The 26,776-nt window shown below is 36.1% G+C and overlaps 1 protein-coding gene across 2 annotated transcripts in view; it reads left to right on the top strand.

Moving 5' to 3' along the window:
• The window catches only part of TTBK2 (tau tubulin kinase 2), a 132,002-nt gene that overhangs the window by 41,790 nt on the left and 63,436 nt on the right, over window positions 1-26,776 (top strand). The window contains exons 4-6 of one of the 2 annotated variants that reach the window (XM_045539627.1): window positions 15,049-15,122; window positions 22,109-22,249; window positions 24,349-24,453. In XM_045539627.1, the coding sequence (XP_045395583.1) occupies window positions 15,049-15,122; window positions 22,109-22,249; window positions 24,349-24,453 (320 nt within the window). Of the gene's footprint in view, window positions 1-15,048; window positions 15,123-22,088; window positions 22,250-24,348; window positions 24,454-26,776 lie in introns of both variants that reach the window. The other variant, XM_045539634.1, reaches the window with a different exon arrangement.

Below are 26,776 nucleotides of genomic sequence, written 5' to 3'. Positions count from 1 at the left end.
ATTTCTTGGCTGGGCACGGTGGCTTATGCCTGTAATCCTAGCACTCTGGGAGGCTGAGATGAGAGGACTGCTTGAGCTCAGGAGTTTGAGACCAGCCTGAGCAAGAGTGAGACTCTGTCTCTACTAAAAATAGAAAAAATTAGCCAGGGGTGGTGGGGCATACCTGTAGTCTCAGCTACTCAGGAGGATGAGGCAGTAGTATCACTTGAGCCCAGGAGTTTGAGGTTGCTGTGAGCTTGGCTAACACCATGGCACTCTAGCCTAGGCAACAGAGTGAGACTCTGTCTCCCCACCCCCCCACCCCCGCCAACAAAAATCTTAAAATCAAAGTTGTACAACCAGTTTAAAATAATCAGTTCTACAGAGTTTGTTATGAAAAACAGTAGTCCTCTGGTTCCAGATAAGATGGAGTAAGCACACTTCACCCTGTCTCTCCCACTGAATGCAGCTATAAAACCTGGACAGAATGCTTGGAGTGACTATTTGAGGACTCTGAAAAGTAAATAGTAGGAGGGAAATTGGGGAAGAAGATCAGAATTCAAAGTACCAGCGGTGAGTTTACCATTTTTTTCTTCTGGTGTGCCCCAGCCTGAACTTAATGTATCCTGAAACTTGGAAGTGAGCATTAACATGGACAGAAAAAGCACTGGAAAAAGTCCTCTAGTTCTGATTTGAGCAGGAAAGGGATCTCCTAATGCTCAGAGAAAATGTGGAAATTCCACATCTTTTTCTTTTTCTTTTTTTCTTTTCTTCATTCTCTTGCACCCAGACCTCAAGCAATCCTTGGTAGTGGCTGCAGTGGCCTCAACAGGGACAGGCAGAAGCCTAAAATTCAGAGACAGGGACCCTTCCTCTCAGATTGGAGGAGCTGTGGTCTGAAGAAATGGGACAAATCCCCATTGCTTTTCTTTTCCCTCTGCCCTTATGTTGCTTGGCCCTGATGTGGGCATAGTCATGGGACGTATAATGTAGAGTGCAGTTAATAAAGCCCTAGCTTTCTGCTGGAAGGCTGGAAAAGGGGAGCCCCAAGAAACTGAAATATTGCAGAAAAGGGAGGAACTTGTGAAACTGACCACTTAAAGTTGCTTATGGATTCCTGAGCTGATTTCCAAGTGGTACATGCATGGGTCTGATCCTAAACAGCATATATAGACATTGAGAATTGAATTATGGGATAGATCACTGCCCACATCCCAGGCTGGAAGCTGCATGGGGCATTTATGGAACATACTAAATATAACTGCAAACTTTGAAAACTGAACTGACATTAGAAATACAACCTACAGAAGGCTGGTCAGAACGCATGAACTCAACTGGGTCAATTACTGGCTAAAACAAAAATACCAATATTCTAGATGGGACTTAAATGAAACCTAGAGTCTCTTAACATTATATTCAGAATGTCCAGAATACAGTCTAGGATCACTGAACTTCAAAAGAATCTGACAAATGTGAACTTACATGGGAAAAGATAGAAAATAGAGGCCAATGCCAGGATCGTACAGATCTTAAAATTATATGAAAAAATACTTTAAGTCAGCTATTATGACTATGCTCCAGGAATAAATGAGAAGATAGAAAGTCCCAGCAAGGAAATAGAGGACATAAAGAAGCACTAAATGCAGTTTTTAGAACCAAGAAGTACAATAACAAATGAAAACCTCACTGGGTGGGTTTGATAGCAGAATGGACATGACAGATGAAAGAGTCAGTGAACTTGAAAATGGATCAACAGAAATTATCTAATTTGAACAATGAGAAAAATACATTTAAAAATAAACAGAGCCTCAGGGACCAATGAGACAATATCAAAAGGTCTAACATTTGTGTCATCAGAGACTCAGAACAAGAAGAGAATGAGTTTGGTGCAGCAAAAATGCATGAAGAAATAATGGCATGCAGATTGAAAAGGAGGAAATAAAACTGTCCCTATTTGCATATGACATGACTGTCTATATAGAAAATCCCAAGGAATCCACAAAAGATTCCTATAATAAATGAATTTAGCGAGTAATACAAGCTCAGACTATAAAAAACAATCATATTTCTATATACTACTAATGGACAATTGAAAACTGAATTTTAAAAAATTACAATAGCTCCAAAAAAATGAAATACTTGGGTGTAAATGTAACAAAATATATACAGAATCTCTATGCTGAATACTATAAAATATTCATAAAAGAAAAAATTGATGAATTGGACTTCATTAAATTAAAAACTTGTTTGCAAAAGATACTGTTAAGCAAATAAAAGGACAATTTGCAGACTGGGAGAAAATATTTGCAAATCACATTTCTGCAAAGCACTTAAATATTTAGAATACATAAAGTACTATGAAAACTCAACAATAAGAAAACAATCTAATTAAACATAATAAGCTTTGGCAGGTACTTCAAAGAAGATATAGAGTGTTAAATCAGCTTATGAAAAGATGTTTAACATAACTAAACATTAAGAGAATGCAAAGTGAGATACCGCTGCGCATCATTAGAATGGCTTAAATTAGAACTGTTGATAATACCAAGTGCTGATAAGGATCCGGAGCAACCCTCACACATTGCTTTTGAGGATGTAAAATGGTACAGTAACTCTGTAAAAGAGTTAAACATATACTTATTACATGTTAAATATGGACTTAACCATATGACTCAGCAGTCTCACTCCTAGGCTTTTAACCTAAAGAAATGAAAATTTATCTTTATTCAAAAATGTGTACATGAATATTTATATCAGCTTTATCTTTAATTGCCAAAAAATGTCCTCCAAAGAGTGAATGGAGAAATAAACTGTGGTATATACATATGAGATACTAGTCAGTAATAAAAAAGAATGAACTATGAATACATGTAACAACTTGTATATATCTGGAAACTAGTCTCAAAAGGTTACATACCATATGATTACATTTCTATGACATTTTTCCCAAAGTCAGAATTATAGTAATAGAGAACAGATCAGTGGTTGCCAAGGGTTAGGGGTGGAGGGGAGGGCATGACTACACAGGGATGGCACAAGGGAGTTTTGGGGTGATGGAAGTGTTTTGTTTCCTGATTGAGGTAGTAGTTATATGAATCTATACATGTGTTAAATACATTAAACTGTACGTTTAAAAAATCAGTAGTGGGATTGCTGGATAAAATGGTAGGTCTGCTTTTAGTTCTTTGAGGAATCTCCATACTATTTTCCATAAAGGTTGTAGTAGTTTTCAGTCCTTCCAACAGCGTGTAAGTGCTCCTTTCTCTCCACATCCACACCAGCATCTATTGTTTTGGGACTTCCTGATAAAAGCCATTCTCACTGGGGTTAGGTGATATCTTATTGTGGTTTTGGTGTGCATTTCTCTGAAAACTAGTGATATTGAGCATTTTTTCATATCTTTATTGGCCATTAGTCTATCTTCTTTTGAAAAGCTTCTGTTCATGTCTTTTGCTACTTTTTAATGGGGTTGTTTGAATTCTTTCTTGCTGTTTTGCTTGAGTTCTTTATCGATTCTAGTTATTAACCCTTTATCAGATGTATAGTATGCGAATATTTTCTCCCATTCTGTAGGTGTCTATTTGCTCTGTTTATTGTTTCCTTGGCTGTGCAGAAGCTTTTGATTAATCAAGTCCCATTTATTTATTTTTGTTGTTGCTGTGATTGCCCTTGGGTTGTCTTCATAAATTTTTTGCCTAGGCCGATATCTGGAAGAGTTTTTTCAATATTTTCCTCCAGAATTCTTGTGGTTTCATGCCTTAGATCCAAGTCTTTTATCCATCTTCAATTAATTTTTATGAGTAGTGGGATAAATGGGTCCTGTTTCAATCTTCTACATGTCACTATCCAGTTTTCCCAGCACCATTTATTTAATAGGAATTCACTTCTCCAATGTATATTGCTGTCTACTTTGTCAAAGATCAGATTGCAATATGTAGACAGTTTTATATCTAGGTTCTCTGTTCTGTTCCACTGGTCTATGTCTCTGTTTTTGTGTCAGTACCATGCTGTTTTGGTCACTCTAGCCTTGTGTAGTATAGCTTAAAGTCTGGTAAAGTGATGCCTCCAGATTTGTTCCTTTTCCTTAAGGTTGCTTTAGCTATTTGGGCTCTTTTCTGGTTCCAAGGAAAGTGTAGAATTATTTTTTCTAGATCTGCGAAAAATGACGTTGGTATTTTGATGAGGATTGCACTGAATTTGTAAATGTAGTGTAGACATTTTAACAATGTTGATTCTGCTGATCCATGAGTAAGATTGTTATGTTTTTCCATTTGTTTACAACATCTGCAGTTTCCTTCCTCAGGGATTCATGGTTCTTTGTAAAGATCTTTCACCTCCTTGGTTAAATATTTTCCTAGGTATTTTATTTTCTTTGTAGGTATTGTGAATGATATTGAGTCCTTATTTCACTCTCAGCTTGACTGTTACTAGTATATAGAAATGCTACTGATTTCTGTACACTGATTTTGTAACCTGAGACTTTGTTGGATTTATTTATCAATTCCAGGAGTCTCTTGGCGGGATCTTTGGGGTTTTCTAGATATATGGTCATATCATCAGCAAAGAGCATTATAGTTTGACCTCCTCTTTCCCCATTTGGATACCCTTAATTTCTTTCTTTTGCCTGATTGCTCTGGCTAGGACTTCTAGCACTGTGTTGAATAGGAGTGGTGACAGTGGACATCCTTGTCTTGTTCCAGTTCTTAGTGGGGGGATGCTTTCAACTTTTCCCCATTCAGTATAATGTTGGCTGTGGGTTTGTCATATATGGCTTTTATAATTTTAAGATATCTTCCATCTCTGCCTGTTTTGTGAAGAGTTTTTCATTATAAAAGGGTGCTGAATTTTGTCAAATGCTTTTTCTACATCTATTGAGATGAGTATATGATGTTTGTTTTTGCTTCTGCTTATGTGGTGAATCACATTTATGAAAGTACATATGTTGAATCATCCTTGCATCCCTGGAATGAGGCCCACTTAGATGCGGTGGGTTATTTTTTTTTTTTTTGATGTGCTGCAGAATTCAATTTGCCAGAATTTTATTGAGGATTTTTGCATCTATGTTCATAAGGAATATTGGTCTATAGATTTCTTTTTTTGTTGTGTCCTTTCCTGGCTTTGGTATCAAGCTGATACTGGCTTTGTAGGATAAGTTGGGGAGGATGGGTTCCTTCTTGATGTTATGAAATAATTTCTGCGGTATGGGCACCAATTCTTCTTTGTAGGTCTGTTAAAATTTGGCTGTGAAACCATCTGTCCAGGACGTTTTTTTTTTGTTGGAAGATTGCTGCTTCAATTTTGTTGCTCATAATTGGTCTGTTCAGGAGTTCTGTTTCTTCCTGATTGAGCTTTGAGAGGTTGTGTGTTTCCAGGAATTTGTCCATTTTCTCAATGTGTTTGAGTTGATGTGCATAGAGATTTTTGTAGTATTTACAGGTGATATTTTGTATTTCTGTGGTATCAGTTGTAATATCTCATTTTTCATTTCTGATTGAGCTTATTTGGGTCCTTTCTTTTCTATTTCTGATTAATCCAGTGAGAGATCTATCAATTTTGGTTATCTTTTCAAAAGCTAACATTTTGTTTCATTAATCTTAGGCATTATTTTTTTATTTTTGATTTCATTTAGTTCTGCTCTGACCATAGTTATTTCTTTTCTTTTGCTGAGTTTGGGTTTGGTTTGCTTTTCCTTTGCTAGTTCCTTGAGATGATTCATTAAACTGTTGATTTGTGATCTTTCTGTCTTTTTGATGTAGGCATTTAAAGATATGAATTTTCCCCTTAGGATTGCTTTTGCTGAATCCCACAGATTTTGATAACTTTTGTTTCTTTTGTCATTTGGTTTGAGGAATCTTTTGATTTCCACCGTAACTTCTTCCCTGACCCAATAAATCGTTCGGCAGCAGGTTGTTTAATTTCCATGACTTTGTGTAGAATTAAGTGTTTCTGTTGGAGTTGATTTCTAATTTTATTCCACTGTGGTCTGAGATGATTCATGGTAATTTCTATTTTTTTTTTAATTTGTTGAGATACATTTTGTGGTGTAAGATGTGATCAATCTTAGACAATGTTCCATGTGCTGATGAAAAGAATGTAAATTCATTAGTTTTGGTGTAGAATGTTCTATAAATGTCTCTTAGGCCCATTTGCTCTGGAGTCCCATTTAAGCCCAGTGTTTATTTATTTATTTTCTGCTTGGAGGATCTGTCCAGTTCTGTCAGTGGGGTGTTAAAGTCCCTTGCAATTACAATGTTGCTGTTTATCACTTTGTTTAGATTTAGTAGGGTTTGCTTTATACTCTGGACACACCTGTCTTGGGTACATAAATATCTAGGATTGTTAAGTCTTCTTGATGAATTATTCCCTTTACCATTATTTAATGACCATCTTTGTCTTTCTTTACTATTGTTGATTTGAAGTTATGTTATCTGATATGAAAATGGCTACACCTACTGTCTTTTGATTTCCATTTCCTTGGAATATTTTTTTCCCCATCCCTTCACCTTAAGTCTGAGTGAGTCCTTGTGGGTTAGATGTGTTTCCTGGAGATAGCAGGTACTTGGCTTGTGTTTTTTTTTAATCCATTCAGCCAACCTATGTCTCTTAAGTGGGGAATTCAAGCCATCCACATTTATTGAAAGAATTGATAAGTGGGATGCATTTCTGTACATCCTGTTTGGTAGAACCTTATTGCTTTGTTTTTACCCCTTGGGCCATTATTTTATACAGGCTCTGAGCTTTAGCTTTTGGGTGATTTTACACTAGTTGGTTTCTATCGTGCCAATTGATGTATAATGCAGATCTGAGTACTTCCTGCAGGGCAGATCTGGTCTTGACGAATTCCCTCAACGTTTGCTCGTCTGAAAAAGTCTTCAGGCCGGGCGCAGTGGCTCACGCCTGTAATCCTAGCCCTCTGGGAGGCCGAGGCGGGCGGATCGTTTGAGCTCAGGAGTTCGAGACCAGCCTGAGCAAGAGCGAGACCCCGTCTCTACTAAAAATAGAAAGAAATTATACGACAGCTAAAAATATATAGAGAAAAATTAGCCGTGCATGGTGGCGCATGCCTGTAGTCCCAGCTACTTGGGAGGCTGAGGCAGGAGGATCGCTTGAGCCCAGGAGTTTGAGGTTGCTGTGAGCTAGGCTGACACCACGGCACTCTAGCCCGGGCAACAGAGTGAGACTCTGTCTCAAAAAAAAAAAAATAAAAAATAAAAAATAAAAAAAAAAAAAAGAAAAAGTATTTCTCCCTCCTATAAGAAACTTAGTTTTTCAGGATACAAAATTCTAGGCTGGCCATTATTCTGTTTAGGAAGACTGAGGATGGGGCCCCAGTCCCTTCTGGCTTGTTAGGTCTCAGTTGTGAAGTGTGCATTAGTTTAATGGGTTTTCCTTTGTTATCTGATGTTTTTGCCTTAGGGCTTGCAGAAGTTCCTCTTCTGTGTTAGCTTTGACCAGTCTGATGACTGTGTGTTGTGGTGATTGCCTCTTTGCAATGAATCTCCCAAGTGTTCGTTGAGCTTCTTGTACCTAGATATCTAAATTTCTAGCAAGATCAAGGAAATTTTCCTGTTATTCCCTCAAATAGGTTTTCCAACCCTTGTGTTGGGAAACCTGAGAGATCCCTATAATTCTTATGTTTGGCCTCTTTCCCTAATCCCATATTTCTTGTAGGCTTTGTTTATTCATTGTGATACCTCCCAATTTGTTCCTTTTGCTTAAGATTACTTTGGCTGTTTAGGGTCTTTTCTGGTTCCAAATGAAGCATAGAATTATTTTTTCTAGATCTCTGAAATATGACGTTGTTATTTTGATGGGGATTACACTGAATTTGTAAATCACTTTGGGAAGTATGGACATTTTAACAATGTTGATTCTACGGATCCCTAACCATGATATATTTTTCTATTTGTTTATATCATCTGCAGTTTCTTTTCTCAGTGTTTCGTAGTTCTCTTTGTAGAGATCTTTTGCCTCCTTGGTTAAGTAGTTCCTAGGTATTTTCTTTGTAGCACCTGTGAATGGTATTGAGTTTAATTTTGAGACTTGTTGTTTGTCGTAACATATGGTCAATCCTGGAGAATGTTCCATGTGCTGATGAAAAGAATGCGTATTCTGTAGCTGTTGGGTGAAATGTTCTGTAAATATCTGTTAGGTCTGTTTGGTTTGTGGTGCAGTTTAAATCTGATGTTTCTTTATTGATTTTCTGTCTAGATGATTTGTCCAATGCTGACAGTGGGGTGTTGAAGTTCCCAACTATTCTTGTATCCGGGGGTCTATCTCTCTCTTTAGATCTCATAATATTTGCTTTATATATCTTGGTGCTCTGATGTTGGGTACATATATATTTATGCTTTTTATATTCTCTTGCTGAAATGACCCCTTTATTGTTTATATGTTGTTCTGTGTCTCTTTTTACAGCTTTCCACTTGAAGTCTGTTTTGTCTAAGTACTCCTGATCTCTTTTGGTTTCCATTTGTGTGGAATATCTTTTTCCAACCCTTTACTTTCAGTCTGTCTGTGTCCTTACAGATTAGGTGAGTTTCTTGGAGGTAGAATATAATTGTGTCTTGTTTTTTAATCCATTCAGCCAGTCTGTCTTTTATTTTATTTTTATTTTTTTCAGTCTGTCTTTTAAATGGGAAGTTTAATCCATTTCCTTTCAAGGTTCTTATTGATAGGTGAGGACTTACTCCTCTCATTTTATTGTTTTCTAGTTGTTTCATATATCCTTTGTTCTTTACTTCCTCTCTTATTGTTTATTTTTGTGGTTGGGTGGTTTTCTGTAGTGATAAGGTTTGATTTCTTTCTCTTTCTCCTTTGTATAGGGTCCCTACTAGTGAGTTTTATAATTTTGTGTGTTTTCAGGATGGTGGTTATTATCTTTTCACTTGCAGATGTGATACTTCCTTGAGCATTTCTTATAAGCCTGGTATAGTGGTGATCAATTCCCTTAGTTTTTGCTTGTTTGTGACAAGATTTTATTTCTCCTTCATTTCTGAAGAATAGCTTCACTGGATATAAAACTCTTGGCTAGCAGGGCTTTTTTTTTCTTCCAGCACTGTGAATATATTATCCTTTTCTCTCCTGGTCTGTAAGATTTCTGCTGAGAAATCCACTGTTAGTCTAATGGAGATACTCTTATATATGACTGGACATTTTTGTCTTGCTGCTTTTAGGATTCTTCATTTGTCTTTGACTTTTAACAATTTGATTTGGAGAGGACCTGTTTATGTTGAATCTATGTGGGAAGCTCTTTGAGCTTCCTGGGTATCCATTTCTCTCAAGACTTGGGAATTTTTCTGCTACTATTTCATTAAATATGTTTCCTTGCCTTTTCCCTTTCTTCTCCCTGTGGAATGCCCATAATATGAATATTTGTCTGCTTGATGGTGTCCCATAAATCCTATAGGCTTTCTTCATTCTTTTTAATTCTTTTTTCTTTTATTTGTTTGCCTGTGTTATTTCAAAAGACCTGTCTTCAAATTCAAGAATTTGCCTGGGGACAAACACCAGCCATCTTCCTGATGTCATTCTTTAATCATCTTTCATATATGCTTGAATCCTTCATGACTGTGTGGGTATTCTTCTCTTAGAATACTCTTCTCTTAAATTTAAAATCTAGCAACCTCTCATATGAAGCCTTGTAAACAAAATTTTGGAATCTTCTATATATCTATAGAAGTTTGTCTGTAATATTATAGAACTCATCATTCTGTATTACATTTTTTTGTTTACATATCTGAGCTTACTTAATCTATCTTGTATTCCTATTGCCTAATTTAGTACTTGGCATGTACTAGGTCTTCTTGTCTGTGTTCTATCACAATCTTTATTTCTCTTTTAGTTTCAATTGACAAAGTATTAGAGAATTAAGTATTAGAGTATTAAGAACCAAGGCTGTGAAATCAGACTGCTCCGTCATTTTCCAGGTGTGATTTCAGACAAATAATTAACCTTGTTAAGCCTTTATTTCTATATATGGAAAATAGAAAAAATAATAATACTTAAATTATTGGTAGGATTAAATACATATAAAGCACTTAACACAGAGCATGGCATAAAATGCTTGCATATTGTATGTGTTTTATTAGCTATTATTATTTCTGTTAATTTGTTCATTCACAAATATTGATTGATTGAGCATTTCACTCTTTGCTAGTTATTATGCTAGGTACGAGAACAAGATAGATATGGTCCCTGTACTAATGGAATGATACCTCAGTATGTACCAGTTAGTATAAAGGTTATTTTAACAGTTGTTCTAAGTGATGGTGAAGAGTTACTGTTCCAATTAAATTGTAATTTCCCCAGGCTTCCAAAAATTTGTAAATTTTTATTGAATTAACTTTATTAAATAGTTTCAGTAATTCCATATGTATAAAATATAAGAACAGTAGCACACTGTGCCATAAAGTGTGAGTTATTAAACTCATTAAATTCTTACCTAAAGTAATGAAGATGTATTGATGAATCCTAGAAAATTTGTTGTAGACTTTGTGTTTTGATTACACAATAAAAAACCTACAGTTTATTCAACTTCCGTAATTTTTTATCTTTTTAAAAGTAGGGTGGTTTCCAGTACCAAGATAAAGAGTATTTGGTATATCTTATCAAGGTATTTCAAAAGAAGCATTACAAGAGTAATTACATCTATTAGGTCATTAAGTATGAAATGTCTGATTTCCTTAAGTACTAAGGTTGACAGTTGATATCTGTGGCATTTTCACTTTGACACTTCTTGTTTTATTTTTATTGTGAAGCCACATCCTCATTCTTTCTAACACATGGTTTTTGGCTTGGGATTATCTTTCAAAAAATTTTTTAGAGCAATTTTTGTGAAACCATGGATAAGTCAAAAATCTGTGTTAATTTTTAGTATGAGTTCCATCGTGGAACCAGTGCTGTGTGGACAGCTCAAAATATCAGCAAAGTGTTAGGGAAGCATGTGGCTAATGAATGTATAGTATGTTGATAGTTATAGAAGTTCTGTTCTGATTATTTAAATATTGAAAATCAGCCTCGTGGGCAACCTGAGACCAAGGTGGATAATGATGGGCTGAAAGCTATAATGGAAGCAAATCCATCTCAACCAAGTGAATTAGCAGCAAGGTTTGGCATTACTATTCCAAAAATATTGGACCATTTGAAACAAATTGGCAAGGTAAAGAAGCTGGATGGATGGGTACCACATGAGTTAAATGAGCATCTGAAGAGAAATTGTCTCAAAGCTTACCTTTCTTTGTTGTCACGACATAAAGATAAACCATTTCTACACTGAATTGTTACGTGTGACAAAAAATGGATTCTTTTCAACAATCATAAGTATTTGGCACAATGTTTGGATAAAGATGAAGTGCGGAAACACAGTCCAAAACCGAGTATTTATTCTAAAAAGCTAATGGTGTCTGTTTGGTCATCCAGAGCTGCTGTTTTCCATTATAGCTTTATGAAACCTGGTCAGTCGATTATAGCAGTTATCTACTGCAGCCAACTGGATGAAATGATGAGGATGCTTGCAATTAAGCAGCCAAGATTTGTCAATAGAAGACAGGCCAATCCTCTTGCAAGACAACGCTCAACCACATGTCGCACAAACAATGCTGCTCAAACTACAGAAGCTGGACTTGGAAACTCTGTTATTCACCATACTCACCAGACCTTGCATCAGCTGACTACCACTTCTTCCAGGCCTTGGACCTCTTCTTATAAGGAAAAATATTCCGTTCTCAACAAGCTGTGGAAAACATCTTTTGCAATTTCATCACCACTCACTTTCCAGGTTTCTTAGCTGCTGGCATTAACAAGCTACTGTTAAGATAGCAAAACTGTGTTGACAGTTTAGGCACATACTTTGATTAATTGTACTGATTCTTGTTTGAGATACAATAAACTACATTTTTTATTTGAAATGGACATTTCATATTTAATGACCTGTAATAGTACGGTCTTTTGTTTTCAGATGGTTGAAATGTCTTTGTAATATAGGTACTGCATTTAAATGTTACATGATAGGAAGATGGAGTCTTGAAGAGTGGACAATAAATTTAAAATATATTTTATTGTTTCTTTGAAGCTGAGGAAAAGAGTAAGTTGCTAATTGACTATTATTTTGTCCTTTCATTCTATTACAACTTTCTTTTTTTTTTTTAATTTCAGCATATTATGGGGGTACAAATGTTTAGGTTATGTATATTGCCCATGGTCCCCCAGCCCCCCGAGTCAGAGCTTCAAGCGTGTCCATTCCCCAGACAGTGCGCATCGCACTCTTTATGTAGGTATACACCCATCCCCTCCCTCCCCCCACATCTGCCCGACACCCAATTGGTTTTATTCCCAAATGTCCACTTAGGTGATGATCAGGGAAACCAATTTGCTGGTGAGTACATGTGGTGCTTGTTTTTCCATTCTTGGGATACTTCACTTAGTAGAATGGGTTCCAACTCTATCCAGGAGAACATAAGAGATTCTATATCACTGTTATTTCTTATAGCTGAATTCTATTACAACTTTCTACATTTCACAGTTTTGCAAATTTATGTAAAATACATGTGAGGTGATCAACATACACTGTACATGTGAATTATTGCATTCCCATTGTACCTATTCTCGCTAGTTACTACCATTTTAACAAAAGCACAGAGAATGAGAGAACAATGTGTAACTGATAACCCAGATGTAAAAAAGAAGTGTGGAATTTTTAAATGAGTATTAATTCTATTTATATTTCAAGTCAGTGGACAAATTCTTTTTTAGTGTTTTATCAGTCTACTAAATGTTGACCTTTCTAGCTCTTGGCTTGTCACTGCTCTTCACTTTATAAGTAAGCTTCTTCAAAGATTGTCTACTCTCATTTCATATTTCATTTACTCTTTAACCCATTGTAAACTGGCTTCTACCCCTTCAACTCACTAGTGACTTCCTAATTGTTTATATTAGCACTTCTCAGCCTTTTTATAGCACTTGGCAATGGGTACTTCCACCTTCATGAGATGCTTTTCTGAGTTTCTGTGATACCCCTTTCTCAGAGTTTCCTCCTACTTCTCAGGCTCTTCTTCTATTTCCTTCAGGGGCGCTTTTATTTTTGCTTGTGCTTTAAATGTACTTTCCAGGATTATATGCTTAGTTTTTTTTTTCTTATTACATTTTATTCTTTCACTTGTCAATCTTATATTTATGTTTGTGGTTCCATCTGTCTTCCGTGAACTAATGGTTCCCCAATGTATATCTGGAGCTCAACCTTTTTATCTCAGCACAAGTCCTGAAATTACAATTGTCTGCTGAATTCAGCTGGGTGTCCTCAAGTACAACATTCTAATATCCCTTAAAATCTGTACAACCTTCTGTATTCTCTTACTTTGGTACAACTTTTCATTTAATTGTACCAATTTCTAGTAAAAAAACTACATCTGTGGTATCCCTCAGATTTATCCTGTTTTGTCTATTTCTATTATGATACTTATATTTCAAGCCCCCGTATTCTCTCTCCGAGGATATTGTAACTATCTCCAGAGTGACTTTCTATCTCCAGAATTGACTTCTCTTTATCTATCCTTATTGCCACCACAATCATCTTCTAAAATGCAGTGTTTTAGTATGTTATTCCTTATCTTAAAATCTTTTGCTGTTTTTCATTACCCAGAAGTAGTTTTCAAATATCTGTCCATGCCTTGCCTACTTTATGATCATTTAGAGCTGCAATCCTCAACCCCTGGCCCATGAACTTAGTACCGGTCCAGGCCTGTTAGGAATCAGGCCACACAGTAAGAGGTAAGTGGCGGGTGAGCAAGCAAAGCTTCATCTGTATTTATAGCCTCTCCCCATTGCTTGCATCACTGCCTGAGCTCCACCTCTTGTCAGATTAGCGGCGGCATTAGATTCTCATAGGAGCGCAAACACTACTGTAAACTGCATATACAAGGGACCTAGGTTGCGTGCTCCTTTTAAGAATCTGGTACATGATGATCTGCGGTGCAGCTGAGGCAGTGATGCTAGTCCTGGGGAGCAGCTGCAAATACACATTAACAGAGAGGTTTGACTGCACAATAAATATAATGTGCTTGAATTATCCTGAAACTATCACCCCCGACTCCCAGTCTGTAGAAGAATTCTCTTCCATGAAACCAGTCCCTGGTGCCAAAAAGGTTGGGGACTAATGATTTAGAGAACTTTTGAAAAGCTCATATTCTGTACAGATTCTGAATTAGCTCAGAATTTAGGAATCTTTAAAAAGTTTTCCAGATGGTTTTGATAAACAGCCGTAGTTGGAAAACACTGACCTATACGTATTGTTCAGATTCCTCATCATAACGTATACATAGACCCTTCAGGATCTCCTTCTCCAGCACCATCTCACTCTGCTCTTCCTTCCCTCGGTCACTGTGTTCCAGCCAGGGTGCCTTCTTCTCGCCCTGGAACCTATAAGGCTTGATCCTCTTTTGGGACTTTTGCATAATTTTGTTTAATTGGGGGCAGGGTCCTTGATTTCTATCTGCTGTACCTCTGCTCCCCTCTATACCCTAGCCAGCACCTTCTTGGATTTCACATGTGGAACTCAGGTTGAAAACCACTGGGCTAATCCAAATCAATGAGGCCTAGAAAGATTATGTGACTTGCTGAAATTATGTAATAGTGAATGGCAGAACTTATCTAAAATTTAGGATTTATATTCCTAACATAGGTTTTATTTATTACTTTTCTATACTTTCATATGTATTGTATCTGGGCAAGTTGATCTGAATTGACCTCTTAATATTTTCCTTCCTAAATAAATTACCATACATTTGTTTTCCTCATTTATGTATTCATTTGTTTGTTTATTCATTCAACACACATTTATATGACCATACAAGGAGCAGTCCAGGTCCTGGGGAGAGAGGAGATAGGTAGAAAATTTGAATAATATAAATTTCCTATCCTTAAGGTTCTCAAGACATATTTTATATATTTTATATTTAATCATAAAATACTATACAGAAAAATAAATTATTAATTTTTTAGAAAAGAAACCATAGTGTATTCTTGTCCACTGTTTTCTTTCTTTCTTTCTTTTTTTTTTTTTTTTTTATCCAGGGAAAGACCATGTTTGTAGATTTATTGGCTGTGGGAGGAATGATCGATTCAACTATGTGGTCATGCAGTTGCAGGTAGGTTACCCTGAAAATGTCTCTTAAAATCTTTCAGTTTTGATCAAAGTACCCAATTACTGTAGATATGAATAAAAATAACAACATTCTTGGTATCATCTCGAATGTTTTATACTGTGCAGATGGAACTTGTATTTAAACAGACTTGATATAGATTTTCTAAAAATGAAATGGTTGTCCTTGTCAGCTGTTTTAGTTGACCTGTATTTTCACTGATTGTCATCTTTGCAGTTTTCAATCCCTGCGTGGATAGAGACATATAATGTGAGTTTTATCCTGTTCCTGTCCCTTTCCCTTCCACCATTCATTTCCTTAGGGATTCCAGTTTTTCATTTAGCCTCTCAAATGCTGTCTCAATCTGTTTCGTGCTGCTACAGAATACCTGAGACTGGGTAATTTATAAAGAACAGAGATTTATTTCTTTCACTTCTGGAGGCTGGGAAATCCAAGATTGAGGGACCTACATCTTGCGAGGGCCTTCTTGCTATGTCATCACATGATGGAAGGTGAAAGGGCAAGAAAGCATGCACATGTGCAAGGGATGTGGAGAAGGGGGCCAAATTCATCCTTTTTATCAGAAATGCACTCCTGAGATAAGTAACGCACTTCCACACTAATGATAATCCATTCACAAAGGCAGAACCTTCATGACCTAATCATTTCTTTGTTGCATTGGAGAGAAAGTTTCCAACACATGAACTCTGGGGGACATGTTTAAACCATAGCAAATACCAGCCCTGACCACTTGAAAATTTAAGCATTAATTGAGATAGAGGAAAAATGCCATTCCTCTCACTCTTTTCCATCATTAACATAGTTCTGTTCTCTGTCCTTTAGATGTACATGGAGTTGGGTTGAGGGATCAGAGGAAAGAAATTCAGAAAGGGAATATTGGAATAATGACTGCACCAGGGAGTAGAGGGAAACCGTTCCATTTCCTCTGACACTGCCTCTGCCCCTGAACACACACGCACCCCTGAACCATAGTCACCCTTGAAGTTTAAAAGCCACAGTTCACCTTGCTGCCTATCTTAGAGTTCTCAGGATTTCCTTTCCTCTTTAGCAAACCTTTTTGGGCATTTGATTCATTTAATTTCTTTCAACTTATCTAAATAACGGTAATTTCAGAGATATAGGTCTTGGCCTAAATGCTTCTCCTCAGAGGCTTTTTTTGTTTTTCTCAGCCATCCTTCAGCATTTGATTTAGATCTAAAGATGTCAACCTCTCTGTAGCCTATAGCCTTAAAGTCTTTCTGAGTCATGTGATTCACTATCTCTTAAGCCAGCGTAGCTTTATGTCTTGAAGCAGCTATCCCTGAGGGTCATTAATATAGACTCTGCTTTCTCTCACCCTGGCTAGTAATAATATAACTTTTTGTATGATATTTTATGGTTTTCATCTGGATTTATCATATATTTTATTTGATCCTGCCATATCCCCATGGGGAAGAGAGGACAGGATTTTTATCCCCATTTTGCAAATGGAGAGGCTAAAGTTCAAGGAGGTTCGTGGTTTTCCTGAAACAAACTCATCTGATGGGTGATTAAAGCTTGGTGTGGAACCCTAAGGCCAGTATTCTTGCTGTAATAAGAGAAAACTTCAGTTTTGTCTTCAGGTTACCACTGATTGGAGAATTATGGAGAGGAGCTTTATTTAGTCTGCAGAATCTCTCTTAGTGTCAGTACATACTCATTTTTATTCTTGCACTTACCAAAATCTTACTTTCTGTAAATGGGAAGGCTCTTAGTACTGGGAAAACTAAGGGGACTGGTGTATATCAGGTAGTGATAGCCTTTGTGGCCTTTGGCAGGCTCCTATGGACTTGTCCAAGAATCTTTCCATTTGAATTGTATGTTGTAAAGTTAACCTATTAAACCCGCATCCTTATAATTAGTATTGACTTGATTTGGGACAAGGACAAAGCTGCTATAACTGCTAGAATATACTCTCTCTTATTTGTCATATGAAACATAACTACTAGATCTCCCCCATATATTTTAATAAAATCCAGATACTCAAACCTAGCTAAAACTTGAAATTCATTATTCTTAAGTTAACCTTGTTCTCTTCCTCCTGGTGACTCAATACCTGCCTTGAACATTTTTAAGGAATAACCCTATCTCTGTTGTAGAAATTCTAGCTATATATCATTAAAATGGATCTTAACACCTTACAGAATTCAAGCAGTTGTACACACTTATTTTCTTAATTCTCCTAGCAAGACTTGTCCAAGTTTCATTTAATATCCTGTCAGCGTAGAAGCTTTGTATGAGCATCCTTAGTTAGCAAAAGGGTGATATTTTGTGATAAGCATGTTACCTAGTGAAAGGCAAAAAAAAGTTTTGAGTCCTGTAAACAGTAAAAATGTAGATCTAGATTGCCTGACATATTTTTTAAAACTTTTTATTACTGTGAGAAAAATTAAACATACAGAAAAGTAAAGAAACTAATATAATGAACACCATCTACTCATCCCACTTCAACAATGATCAGTATATGGCTAATCTTGTTTCAGGTGTATCTTTTTCCTCCTATCCCTCGCTAGATTTTTTTTTTTTTTTTGAGACCAAGGTCTTGCTCTAGCTCTGTCACCCAGGCTGAAGTGCAGTAGTCTCATCGTAGCTCACTGCCCCCTGGAACTCTTGGGGTCAAGCAATCTTCCTGTCTCATCCTCCCGAGTAGCTGGGACTAAAGGCATGCACCACCACGCCCAGCTAATTTTTCTATCTTTTGTAGAGATATGGTCTTGCTTTTGCTCAAGCTGGTCTTGAATTCCTGGCCTCAAGCAATCCTCCTGCCTTGGCCTCCCAAAGTGCTGGGTTTACAGGCTGTGAGCCCAGCCAGTAAGCCTCTTTTAATCTATTGGTTTTCCCTTTATCTTTTATTTTCTTGCAGTTTTCTTTTTGTTGTTGTTTTTATTGTCATTCATAAAAATGGAGTCCTTTGATATGCAGGAGTTACCATATTCTTGATTTTGTTGATTCCCTGTGGTGGTGTCTAATATGTCCTTCTTTCCCCTGTTTTTCATGTAAACTGATAATTAGATACGATTTCAGTTTTGTTTTATTTGGCAAGAATACTTCAGAGGTGGGTTGTGTGTTTCCTATTGCATCACATCAGGAGGCATTGTCTGGTCTCTCTTTTAGTGATGTTAAGATTGATCAGTGGGTTCAGAGATTGTTAGCCTAATCCATCCATTTTAAAGTTACCAATGGCTTTATCAACCCATTAGTAATAATTGCCTAGACCCATTATTTTAATGGGGGTTGCAAATATAACTATTCTGTCATTTCTTCATTTATTAGCTAGAATTCTTCTTTAAAAATTACTCCATCCCTTATTAGATTATCCTGGATACATTTCATATAGGAAAGGCAGGACTAATATTTGATTTTTCAGTTATCAGTTTTCAGAATAATGAGTTGGTTCCCTAATATAAATATATATAAAAGTATATAAGTCCATGAACTCAGGGATTTAATATATATTTGTTGTCTTTCAATCATTATAGTTGTTTTTCTCTTTTTTTTTTTTTTTTTGAGACAGAGTCTCGCTCTGTTGCCCGGGCTAGAGTGCCGTGGCGTCAGCCTAGCTCACAGCAACCTCAAACTCCTGGGCTCAAGTGATCCTACTGCCTCAGCCTCCCAAGTAGCTGGGACTGCAACCATGTGCCACCATGCCCGGCTAATTTTTTCTATATGTATTTTTAGTTGGCCAGATAATTTCTTTCTATTTTTAGTAGAGACGGGGTCTCAGGGGTCAAACTCCTGACCTCGAGCGATCCTCCCACCTCGGCCTCCCAGAGTGCTAGGATTACAGGCGTGAGCCACCGCGCCTGGCCTGTTTTTCTCTTTAATGTTCAAATTGTCCCATCTTTGGCGAGTGGGACTTCCTTCAAGTTGGGTCCTCATTGATTTTGACAGGACTAGACTGCAGCAGTCTTTGATAACATCTTCATTTTCTGGTATAACACCGTGTACTGGGTTCATTCTGTATATTTCATGCTCCAGGTCTGGAATCAGCCACTTCTGCATTAAGCTCTGATACCTTAATGGAAAAATGATATTTAGAGACCACAGTCTAGATGTCTAGGTGTCTGTTGCAATTGGGTTTGTCATTACTTTTAATTTTTTTCCGAGTGGAGAGATTTCAGGAAATACATTTTTTAAAAGAAAATATGTCATGGTTTATGTTGATGTTTCTAATTCAAATTTACAATAATAGAATTTCTAATAACTTCTTTTTATATTTTTATTTCTTTCCTCTTATGTACTTTTTAATGTATGTATAGATGAGATGATTGGAATTTACATGAAAATAACTAGTATGTGTGTGTGGGAAAGGAGAGGTATGTGTGAGGAGGTAATAATAGATGAAAAAGATTTGCCATGAGTTGATAATTGTTAATTCTGGGTGATAGATAGAGACATGAGGTTCATTTTATTTTTTTTTCCTTTTAAGAATGTTTCAAGGCCAGGTGCGGTGGCTCACGCCTGTAATCCTAGCACTCTGGGAGGCCGAGACGGGTGGATTGCTCGAGGTCAGGAGTTCAAGACCAGCCTCAGCAAGAGCGAGACCCCGTCTCTACTAAAAACAGAAAGAAATTATCTGGCCAACTAAAAAATATATATAGAAAAAAAAATTAGCCGGGCATGGTGGCACATGCCTGTAGTCCCAGCTACTGGGGAGGCTGAGGCAGTAGGATCACTTAAGCCCAGGGGTTTGAGTTTGCTGTGAGCTAGGCTGATGCCATGGCACTCACTCTAGCCCGGGCAACACAGCGAGACTCTGTCTCAAAAAAAAAAAAAAAAGAATGTTTCAAATTTTCAGTTAAAAAAACTACCTGTATTTTTATTGGGATCTTGTTAAATTTATAGAATTACTTGGGCAAAATGAATTTGCTTGTTTTATTCATTCCATATTACTATATATAAAGATTGTTTAGTTTTTTAAATGCCTGAGTATCAGTCAGTAAGATGACTGTACCATATTTTATTTAACAATTCATTTATTGACAGAAGTCCCCTCTTATCCAAAGAGGATATGTTCCAAGATCCCCAGTGGATGCCTGAAACCAGGGATAGCATGAAACCCTTATATCTGTTCTTAGAGTTTACTACTAAGGGACTAACAGGCAGGTAGCATGTATAGCATGGATATACTGGACTAAGGGGATGATTTACATCCTGGGTTGGATGGAGCAAGATAGCATGAGATTTTACCACACTACTCAGAATGGCCCACAATTTTAAACTTATGAATTTTTTATTTATAGAATATTCCATTTAATATTTTGGACCATGGTTGACTACAGGTAACCTAAATCAGGAAAGTGAAACTCTGGATGATGGGGGACTACTGTATAGATTGTTTTTAGTTTTTCTCTATAACAAATAATAACTACTAGTAGTATTTACTCTGAAGTATAATTTGGTGGGTCAAACCTGTTTGGTTTTACCATGTTAATAATGCTTTTCCCCATACTCTTGTTGGCCTGGTATTAATCTTCTCAGATTTTGCTAATTGATACATTAGATTCACATTTTAAAAGACTTAAATCTTTTAAATCATTACTAATATCATAAATCAAAATTAATTTATTTTTTGAAAGCTTTTATGATGGTAAAAGTTATTTACAAATAAAGTTCTAATATTAGGTATATTTTGGTGATCAGTTTTGATTTTGAAGAAAAAACTATTAGAATGCTAATAAAAATTATTAGATACTCATGGGGTTATAAAACTCATTACTGTAGATTGTCACTTATTTTACATTTACTAGGGATACAGAGGACAATAAACTTCCTTAAGATTAAAAATAATAATAAAGATAAATACCAATTAACTTATGCTGTGGGAAAACTGCATTTTAAAAAGAAGATAGAAAGCATGAAAAGATCCTGACTTTACTATAATTTTTAAACTCCAGATTATTGAAGAGTAATTAATATTTTACTTTGAATGATACTTGAATTGATTACTTTTTCCAAAGTGAATCAGTTGTCTTTAGATGAAGTGATTGTATTTAGTGGCATGGTAACCCCAAACATACACTATGGAATTCTGGGAGTAGGGAGATTAGGATATTTAAGTCCCCTTGTGATAATGGGAGCGTCTCTACTCTTTGGGATGTAGAACTGCAGGATCGTAGTCCTGCTCTCCTCTTCAAATTACTGGTTTATTGCCTAAGTAACAAGGAACTTTTTTGATTTGGAGCAGCACCATGAAAAAATATGGTAGAAAAGCACTGTAGGAAAAGAATACTTTGGAGTCAGGTAGACTGAGATTTGAAAACAGATTGACATTATTTAACCTCTTTGAACTCCAATTTCCTCCTCTGTAAAATAGGAACAGGTACAACTTCTATTTAGGTTGCTGTGAGGATTAAATGTAATCATGAATGTAATACATTTGGCACAGGCTAGATACATTCATTGTTTTACTGCTATGAGTAATTATTTGTCATATCATATTTGGTCATAATAACAATAGTTAGCATTTGTTGAGTACCAACTGTATACCAAACAGTATTCTAGAGTTTTACATGTATCTTCTTTAATCCTCACAAACTCTGTAAGGTAGGTCTTATTAGTCTTATTTTATAAGGAAACTGGTGGAGGAAAGTTAAGTAGCTTATATGGGAATATATGTTAGGCACTAATGAGGAATTACTGCTCAGGGCATATATATACATTTGGTTATTTATGTTTTAGATAATCAAGTCTATATTTTATGACATGAGAGGTAAAGGGAAACATGCTGAATCAGAAACATGATATGCTAAAAAACTGGTTATTTTTAAATTTGTCTGAAACATTCATCTTATTAAGAGAATCTCTTCTGTTGAGTAAGAGGATTGTGATTTGGGTAAAACCCTTGCTATTTCAGTTGATACATTTTTCAAGTGTAAATGAATAATTTCCCAGTCTTCTCTTATAACATAGTTTTTGTATCATATTTGACAGTGTTTATTTGGTTTCCACAGGGTCGGAATCTGGCAGATCTTCGCCGTAGCCAGTCCCGGGGCACATTTACCATTAGTACTACTCTCCGTCTGGGTAGACAGATTTTGGAGTCTATTGAAAGCATCCATTCTGTGGGATTCTTGCACCGAGACATTAAACCGGTAGGGCCTTTTCCAACCAGAGCACAGAATGAGTTTGGTATTCTTAATGTTATGATCAGACACAATAAATTGCACGTGTAGCTTTCTGTATTTGCCGTGGTTAAATACAAGATATTATTTTTATTTCTGTAGAGGCCTGGAAGCAAAAATGTGACTTGCCGGGCCAGGCACGGTGGCTCAGGCCTGTAATCCTAGTACTCCGGGAGGCCGAGGCGGGCGGATTGTGTGAGCTCAGGAGTTCGAGACCAGCCTGAGCAAGAGCGAGACCCTGTCTCTACTAAAAATAGAAAGAAATTATATAGACAGCTAAAAATATATATACAAAAAATTAGCCGGGCATTGGTGGCACATGCCTGTAGTCCCAGCTACTTGGGAGGCTGAGGCAGAAGGATCGCTTGAGTCCAGGAGTTTGAGGTTGCTGTGAGCTAGGATGATGCCACGGCACTCACTCTAGCCCGGGCAACAGAGTGAGACTCTGTCTCAAAAAAAAAAAAAAAAATGAGACTTACCTCTTAAGTTTTTTAAAGTGGTAATTACAAACTACAACTTATTTTCAAGAGCTTTTCTCATATAGTGAAAATGTTGCTTGGCAGCCAAATTAAAAATGAGGCCAGGTATAGTGGTGTGCACCTGTAGTCCCAGCTACTCAGGAGTCTGAGGCAAGAGGATCACTTGAGCCCAAGAGCTGAGGCTGCAGTAAGCTATGATCTCATATGCCTGTGAATAACGATAGCATTCCAGCCTAGCCATCATAGTGAAACCTCATCTCATTAAAAAAGAAAAAGTATATACTTGATTATTACTATGTGTGTGAACATTGCTAATTACTTAGCCTTATGCCTAAATTGGTAGTTATTCTTTGGATTTCTTTTTTTTTAATTTTTCAATTATTATTATTTATTTATTTTTATTTCAGCATATCACGGGGGTACAAATGTTTAGCTTATAATTATTTTATTACTAGTTATTGTTATTCCTTTGAATATATGGTTTTAAAAGTATATATGTTGCTTCAGATGTTTGCATTGTGTTCTTTGAACTATTTCTCTATTCAGAAATTATATTTATAAGAAATCATCCATTGTGAAAGACTTTATCTTTCTCCTCAGTGCTACTGTGGAATCATAGTGGTTTTTTGCTGTTCTGTTTTTCTTAGAAATTGTCATTTCCATAACTGTGAAATATGCTTTTTTTTTCATTTTGGTGTTTTATTCATGAGGGGAAATGACCCATTTCTGATATACTATATTTACTGTAAATTTATTATATGTTGGTACATTGAAAAGTATAGCCATCTGTCGTTACATTACTTCTAAAATTAGTTTACATGAAAATGCCAACTAAATTTAATGTGATAAAATCAGATTTAATGTGATGTGGTATTTCTCCTGCTCTTATTTCTAAGTGTCATTATTTGAGAATCAAGGTGATTGAAGAGTTTCCATTTTCATCAGAAAGCTTCATACGTAGAATAGTATTTTAAAAGTAATGCTAATAATTCTGTAACAGTTTGGCATTTACCTTCACAAATCCTCTTAGGTACCCATCTTTGCAAGTTTATAATCATTTAACATTACATTGATTTTTATTAAGGGAAGAATGCAAAGTGTATTTTCCTTAAGTCTGTTTTGAAATGTTTCCTTAAATTGTATTTTAATTTTAGGCTTAGTGAAATTCAGCTTTATCATGCCTATAAGAACTTATTTTAAATTTCTCTCTCTGTGTATATATTTTTTGCTCATCCCTAGTTTCTTCTATTTTAAATAGTAGGGATTGGGTTGTCATCTAAGAGTGACTGAGACTAGAATATTAAGGAACTTAAAATTCCAAGTCTAGTTAATGTTGTCTTATGTGTAACTTTATGCAGTCATTTAAATCATTTTTTGCTCAAAGTTTACAAAAAACTTTGTAGGCATTAATAAAACCCATTACTAAATTTTATTGACATCTAGTAAACATCATTGATTAGAATAGTATACTTGGAACATGTGTGTTATATAGCGTTTAAATAGAAGAGGAATTAAAATATAGGAAGGGTAAGATAAAAGGACTAAGTATTTTAAGAATGTATTAATATGTATTTTCCCTTACTTTTTTAGTCAAACTTCGCCATGGGTCGCTTTCCCAGTACATGTAGGAAATGTTACATGCTTGATTTTGGCTTGGCTCGACAATTTACCAATTCCTGTGGTGACGTCAGACCAGTAAGATTTTTCATATTATTATTAAATATTTGATAATTAACCTGTTATTTATAGTATCATACTTTTTAAAGAAATGCTAACTGTGTATTTGAATGGATGTCATCCAAGAAGTGGCATATAGAGTTTATGATTAAAGTATAGAATGAAATTAATAAATTTTATTATTAAAATTTTTGGCTTTAAGAATGTATATTAGAGGTAGATTTAGAGTGATCTTATAGTGAGAACACACATTGACCCTTTGGGATTAGGGGTCTTTTTTGCAATATGAGGCCCTTTCTCCATACTGCAATTCTTCTATTTCAGTTATTATACTTTTCAACTCCAGAATTTCCATTTGATCCTCTTTATTGATAGTCTCTATTTGATGAGACACTGTCATCATATCTTCTTTTACTTCTTTATTCAAGCTTTCCTTTAGTTTTGTGAACATATTTATAATGGCTACTTTGAAATCTTTTCCTGTTAAATCCAACATCTGGTCACTTTAACAGGCAGTTTCTGTTGCCTGATTTTCCCCCCAATGTATGGGTCATATTTTCCTGTTTCTTTGCATACTTTGTGATTTTTTTTTTTGAAACTGGGCATTTTAGATAACATATTACAGCAACTCGTAGGTACTGGTCTGTGCTTCCAGGGCTTATTATTATTATTATTGTTTGTTTAGTAATTGACTGAATTATTTTATTGAAGTCTGTTCCCTACCCCTGACCCCTCCATATAAATACAGTGTTAGGTTTCTGTTATTGGTCCTCAGGGAGGTGCATCTTTGGGCATGCCCACAGTCACCCTGGGATGACAGTGGCACTGGTAAGGCTTACTTCTAGTGTTTCTCTGACCACATCCAGCCGTTAAACTCCACTAATTCTAAGCCAATTGCTCTATTATTCATGACAGTATTCTGGTGCACAAATTCCTTGATAAACTAATCTGTTCAAATTATGGCTCCTAAGATGGAATAGTTTCTGAGTTCAGTGTTTGGTATTTGTTCTGACCTCAGGAGAGCTCCTCCCTCTTTTCCTCCCTCTTCTCTCCTGCCCAACCTATAGCATAGTAGACTATATATTCATTAGATCCATGAATCTCCTCCCAGTTCACTTCACTAAAACTTCTACTATTTTTGAGAGGGCTCTTAGGTTTGCTAAAAGAAAAACTTAAGACAAATTAAATTTAACAGAGTTAATTGAGCAAAGATTGATTCTTAAATCGGGCAGCCCCTAGAACCAGAATAGGTTCAGAGCGACTTCAGGGCTGGGACATACAGAAAATGGAAGTAAGGTACAGAAACAGTTGGATTGGTTACTGCTGGGCATTTGCGTTGTTTGAACCTGCTTTGAACAGTTGACTGCCTGTGCTTGACTGAGACTTGGCTACTGGTTACAAGTGTGGGTTACAGTCTTTTTAGGTTACAGTTCACTATGTTTGGAGAAACCTTTAGGCCAGACTTAAAATATGTACAGAGGCAACTTGAGGCCAAACTTAATTTAATAATTTTAAGAGATTGACCAAAGCTTTAAGCATTGATGTTGCTCTCTGTCACTATTGTAAATGGGCTTATTTGGTCTCAGTATGGGATTCACAAGTCTTACTTGGTCTCAGTTCCCATCTGTTTTGGCATCTATCTGCTTCCTTAAAGTTTTGGTTTTTTGAAATTCATATCTTTTGGGATCATGGTTATAATTGAAATAATTTTCTCATTGTTCTACTAATATAAAATCAAAAATTGCCTTTGTAGATTTGTTTCATATAGTACAATGTTATTTATTATTTGATTTTAGGAGCTTGAATTGTGTTGTTTGGATTCTCTAGGTATGCCGTTATGTCACCTATAGAAATCTATATTTGGATAGTCTTGCTATATATATTCTGGAAGAATGTAAAAACTTATAAATATTGAAGGAAGAATAATAAAGCATCCATGGCTTTTATCTAGGTTAAGAAATGACATAGTACCACCTTAGAAGCACTGTGGAGCCTTTCCTGATCACATTTCTTTTCCTTCCTTGAGCAATACTGTCCAGTGGAACTTACTAGGATCATGGCAGTATTCTCTGTTTGCACTGTCTAATATGGTAGCCACTAGCCACATGTGGCTATTGAGCATTTGAAGTATGGCCAGAGCAAATGAGGAACTGAATTTTTTTTTTTTTTTCTTTTAGACAGAGTCTCACTCTGTTGCCCTGGGTAGAGTTCAGTGGCGTCATCATAGCTCACTGCAACCTCAAACTCCTGGGCCCAAGTTATCCTCTTACCTTAGCTTCCTGAGTAGCTGGGAGTACAGGTACACACCATGACACCTGGCTAATTTTTCTATTTTTAGTAG

The sequence above is a fragment of the Lemur catta genome, chromosome 1, assembly GCF_020740605.2.
Source record: "Lemur catta isolate mLemCat1 chromosome 1, mLemCat1.pri, whole genome shotgun sequence".
NCBI lineage: Eukaryota > Metazoa > Chordata > Mammalia > Primates > Lemuridae > Lemur > Lemur catta.
This window is presented reverse-complemented; position numbering and strand designations above follow the sequence as displayed.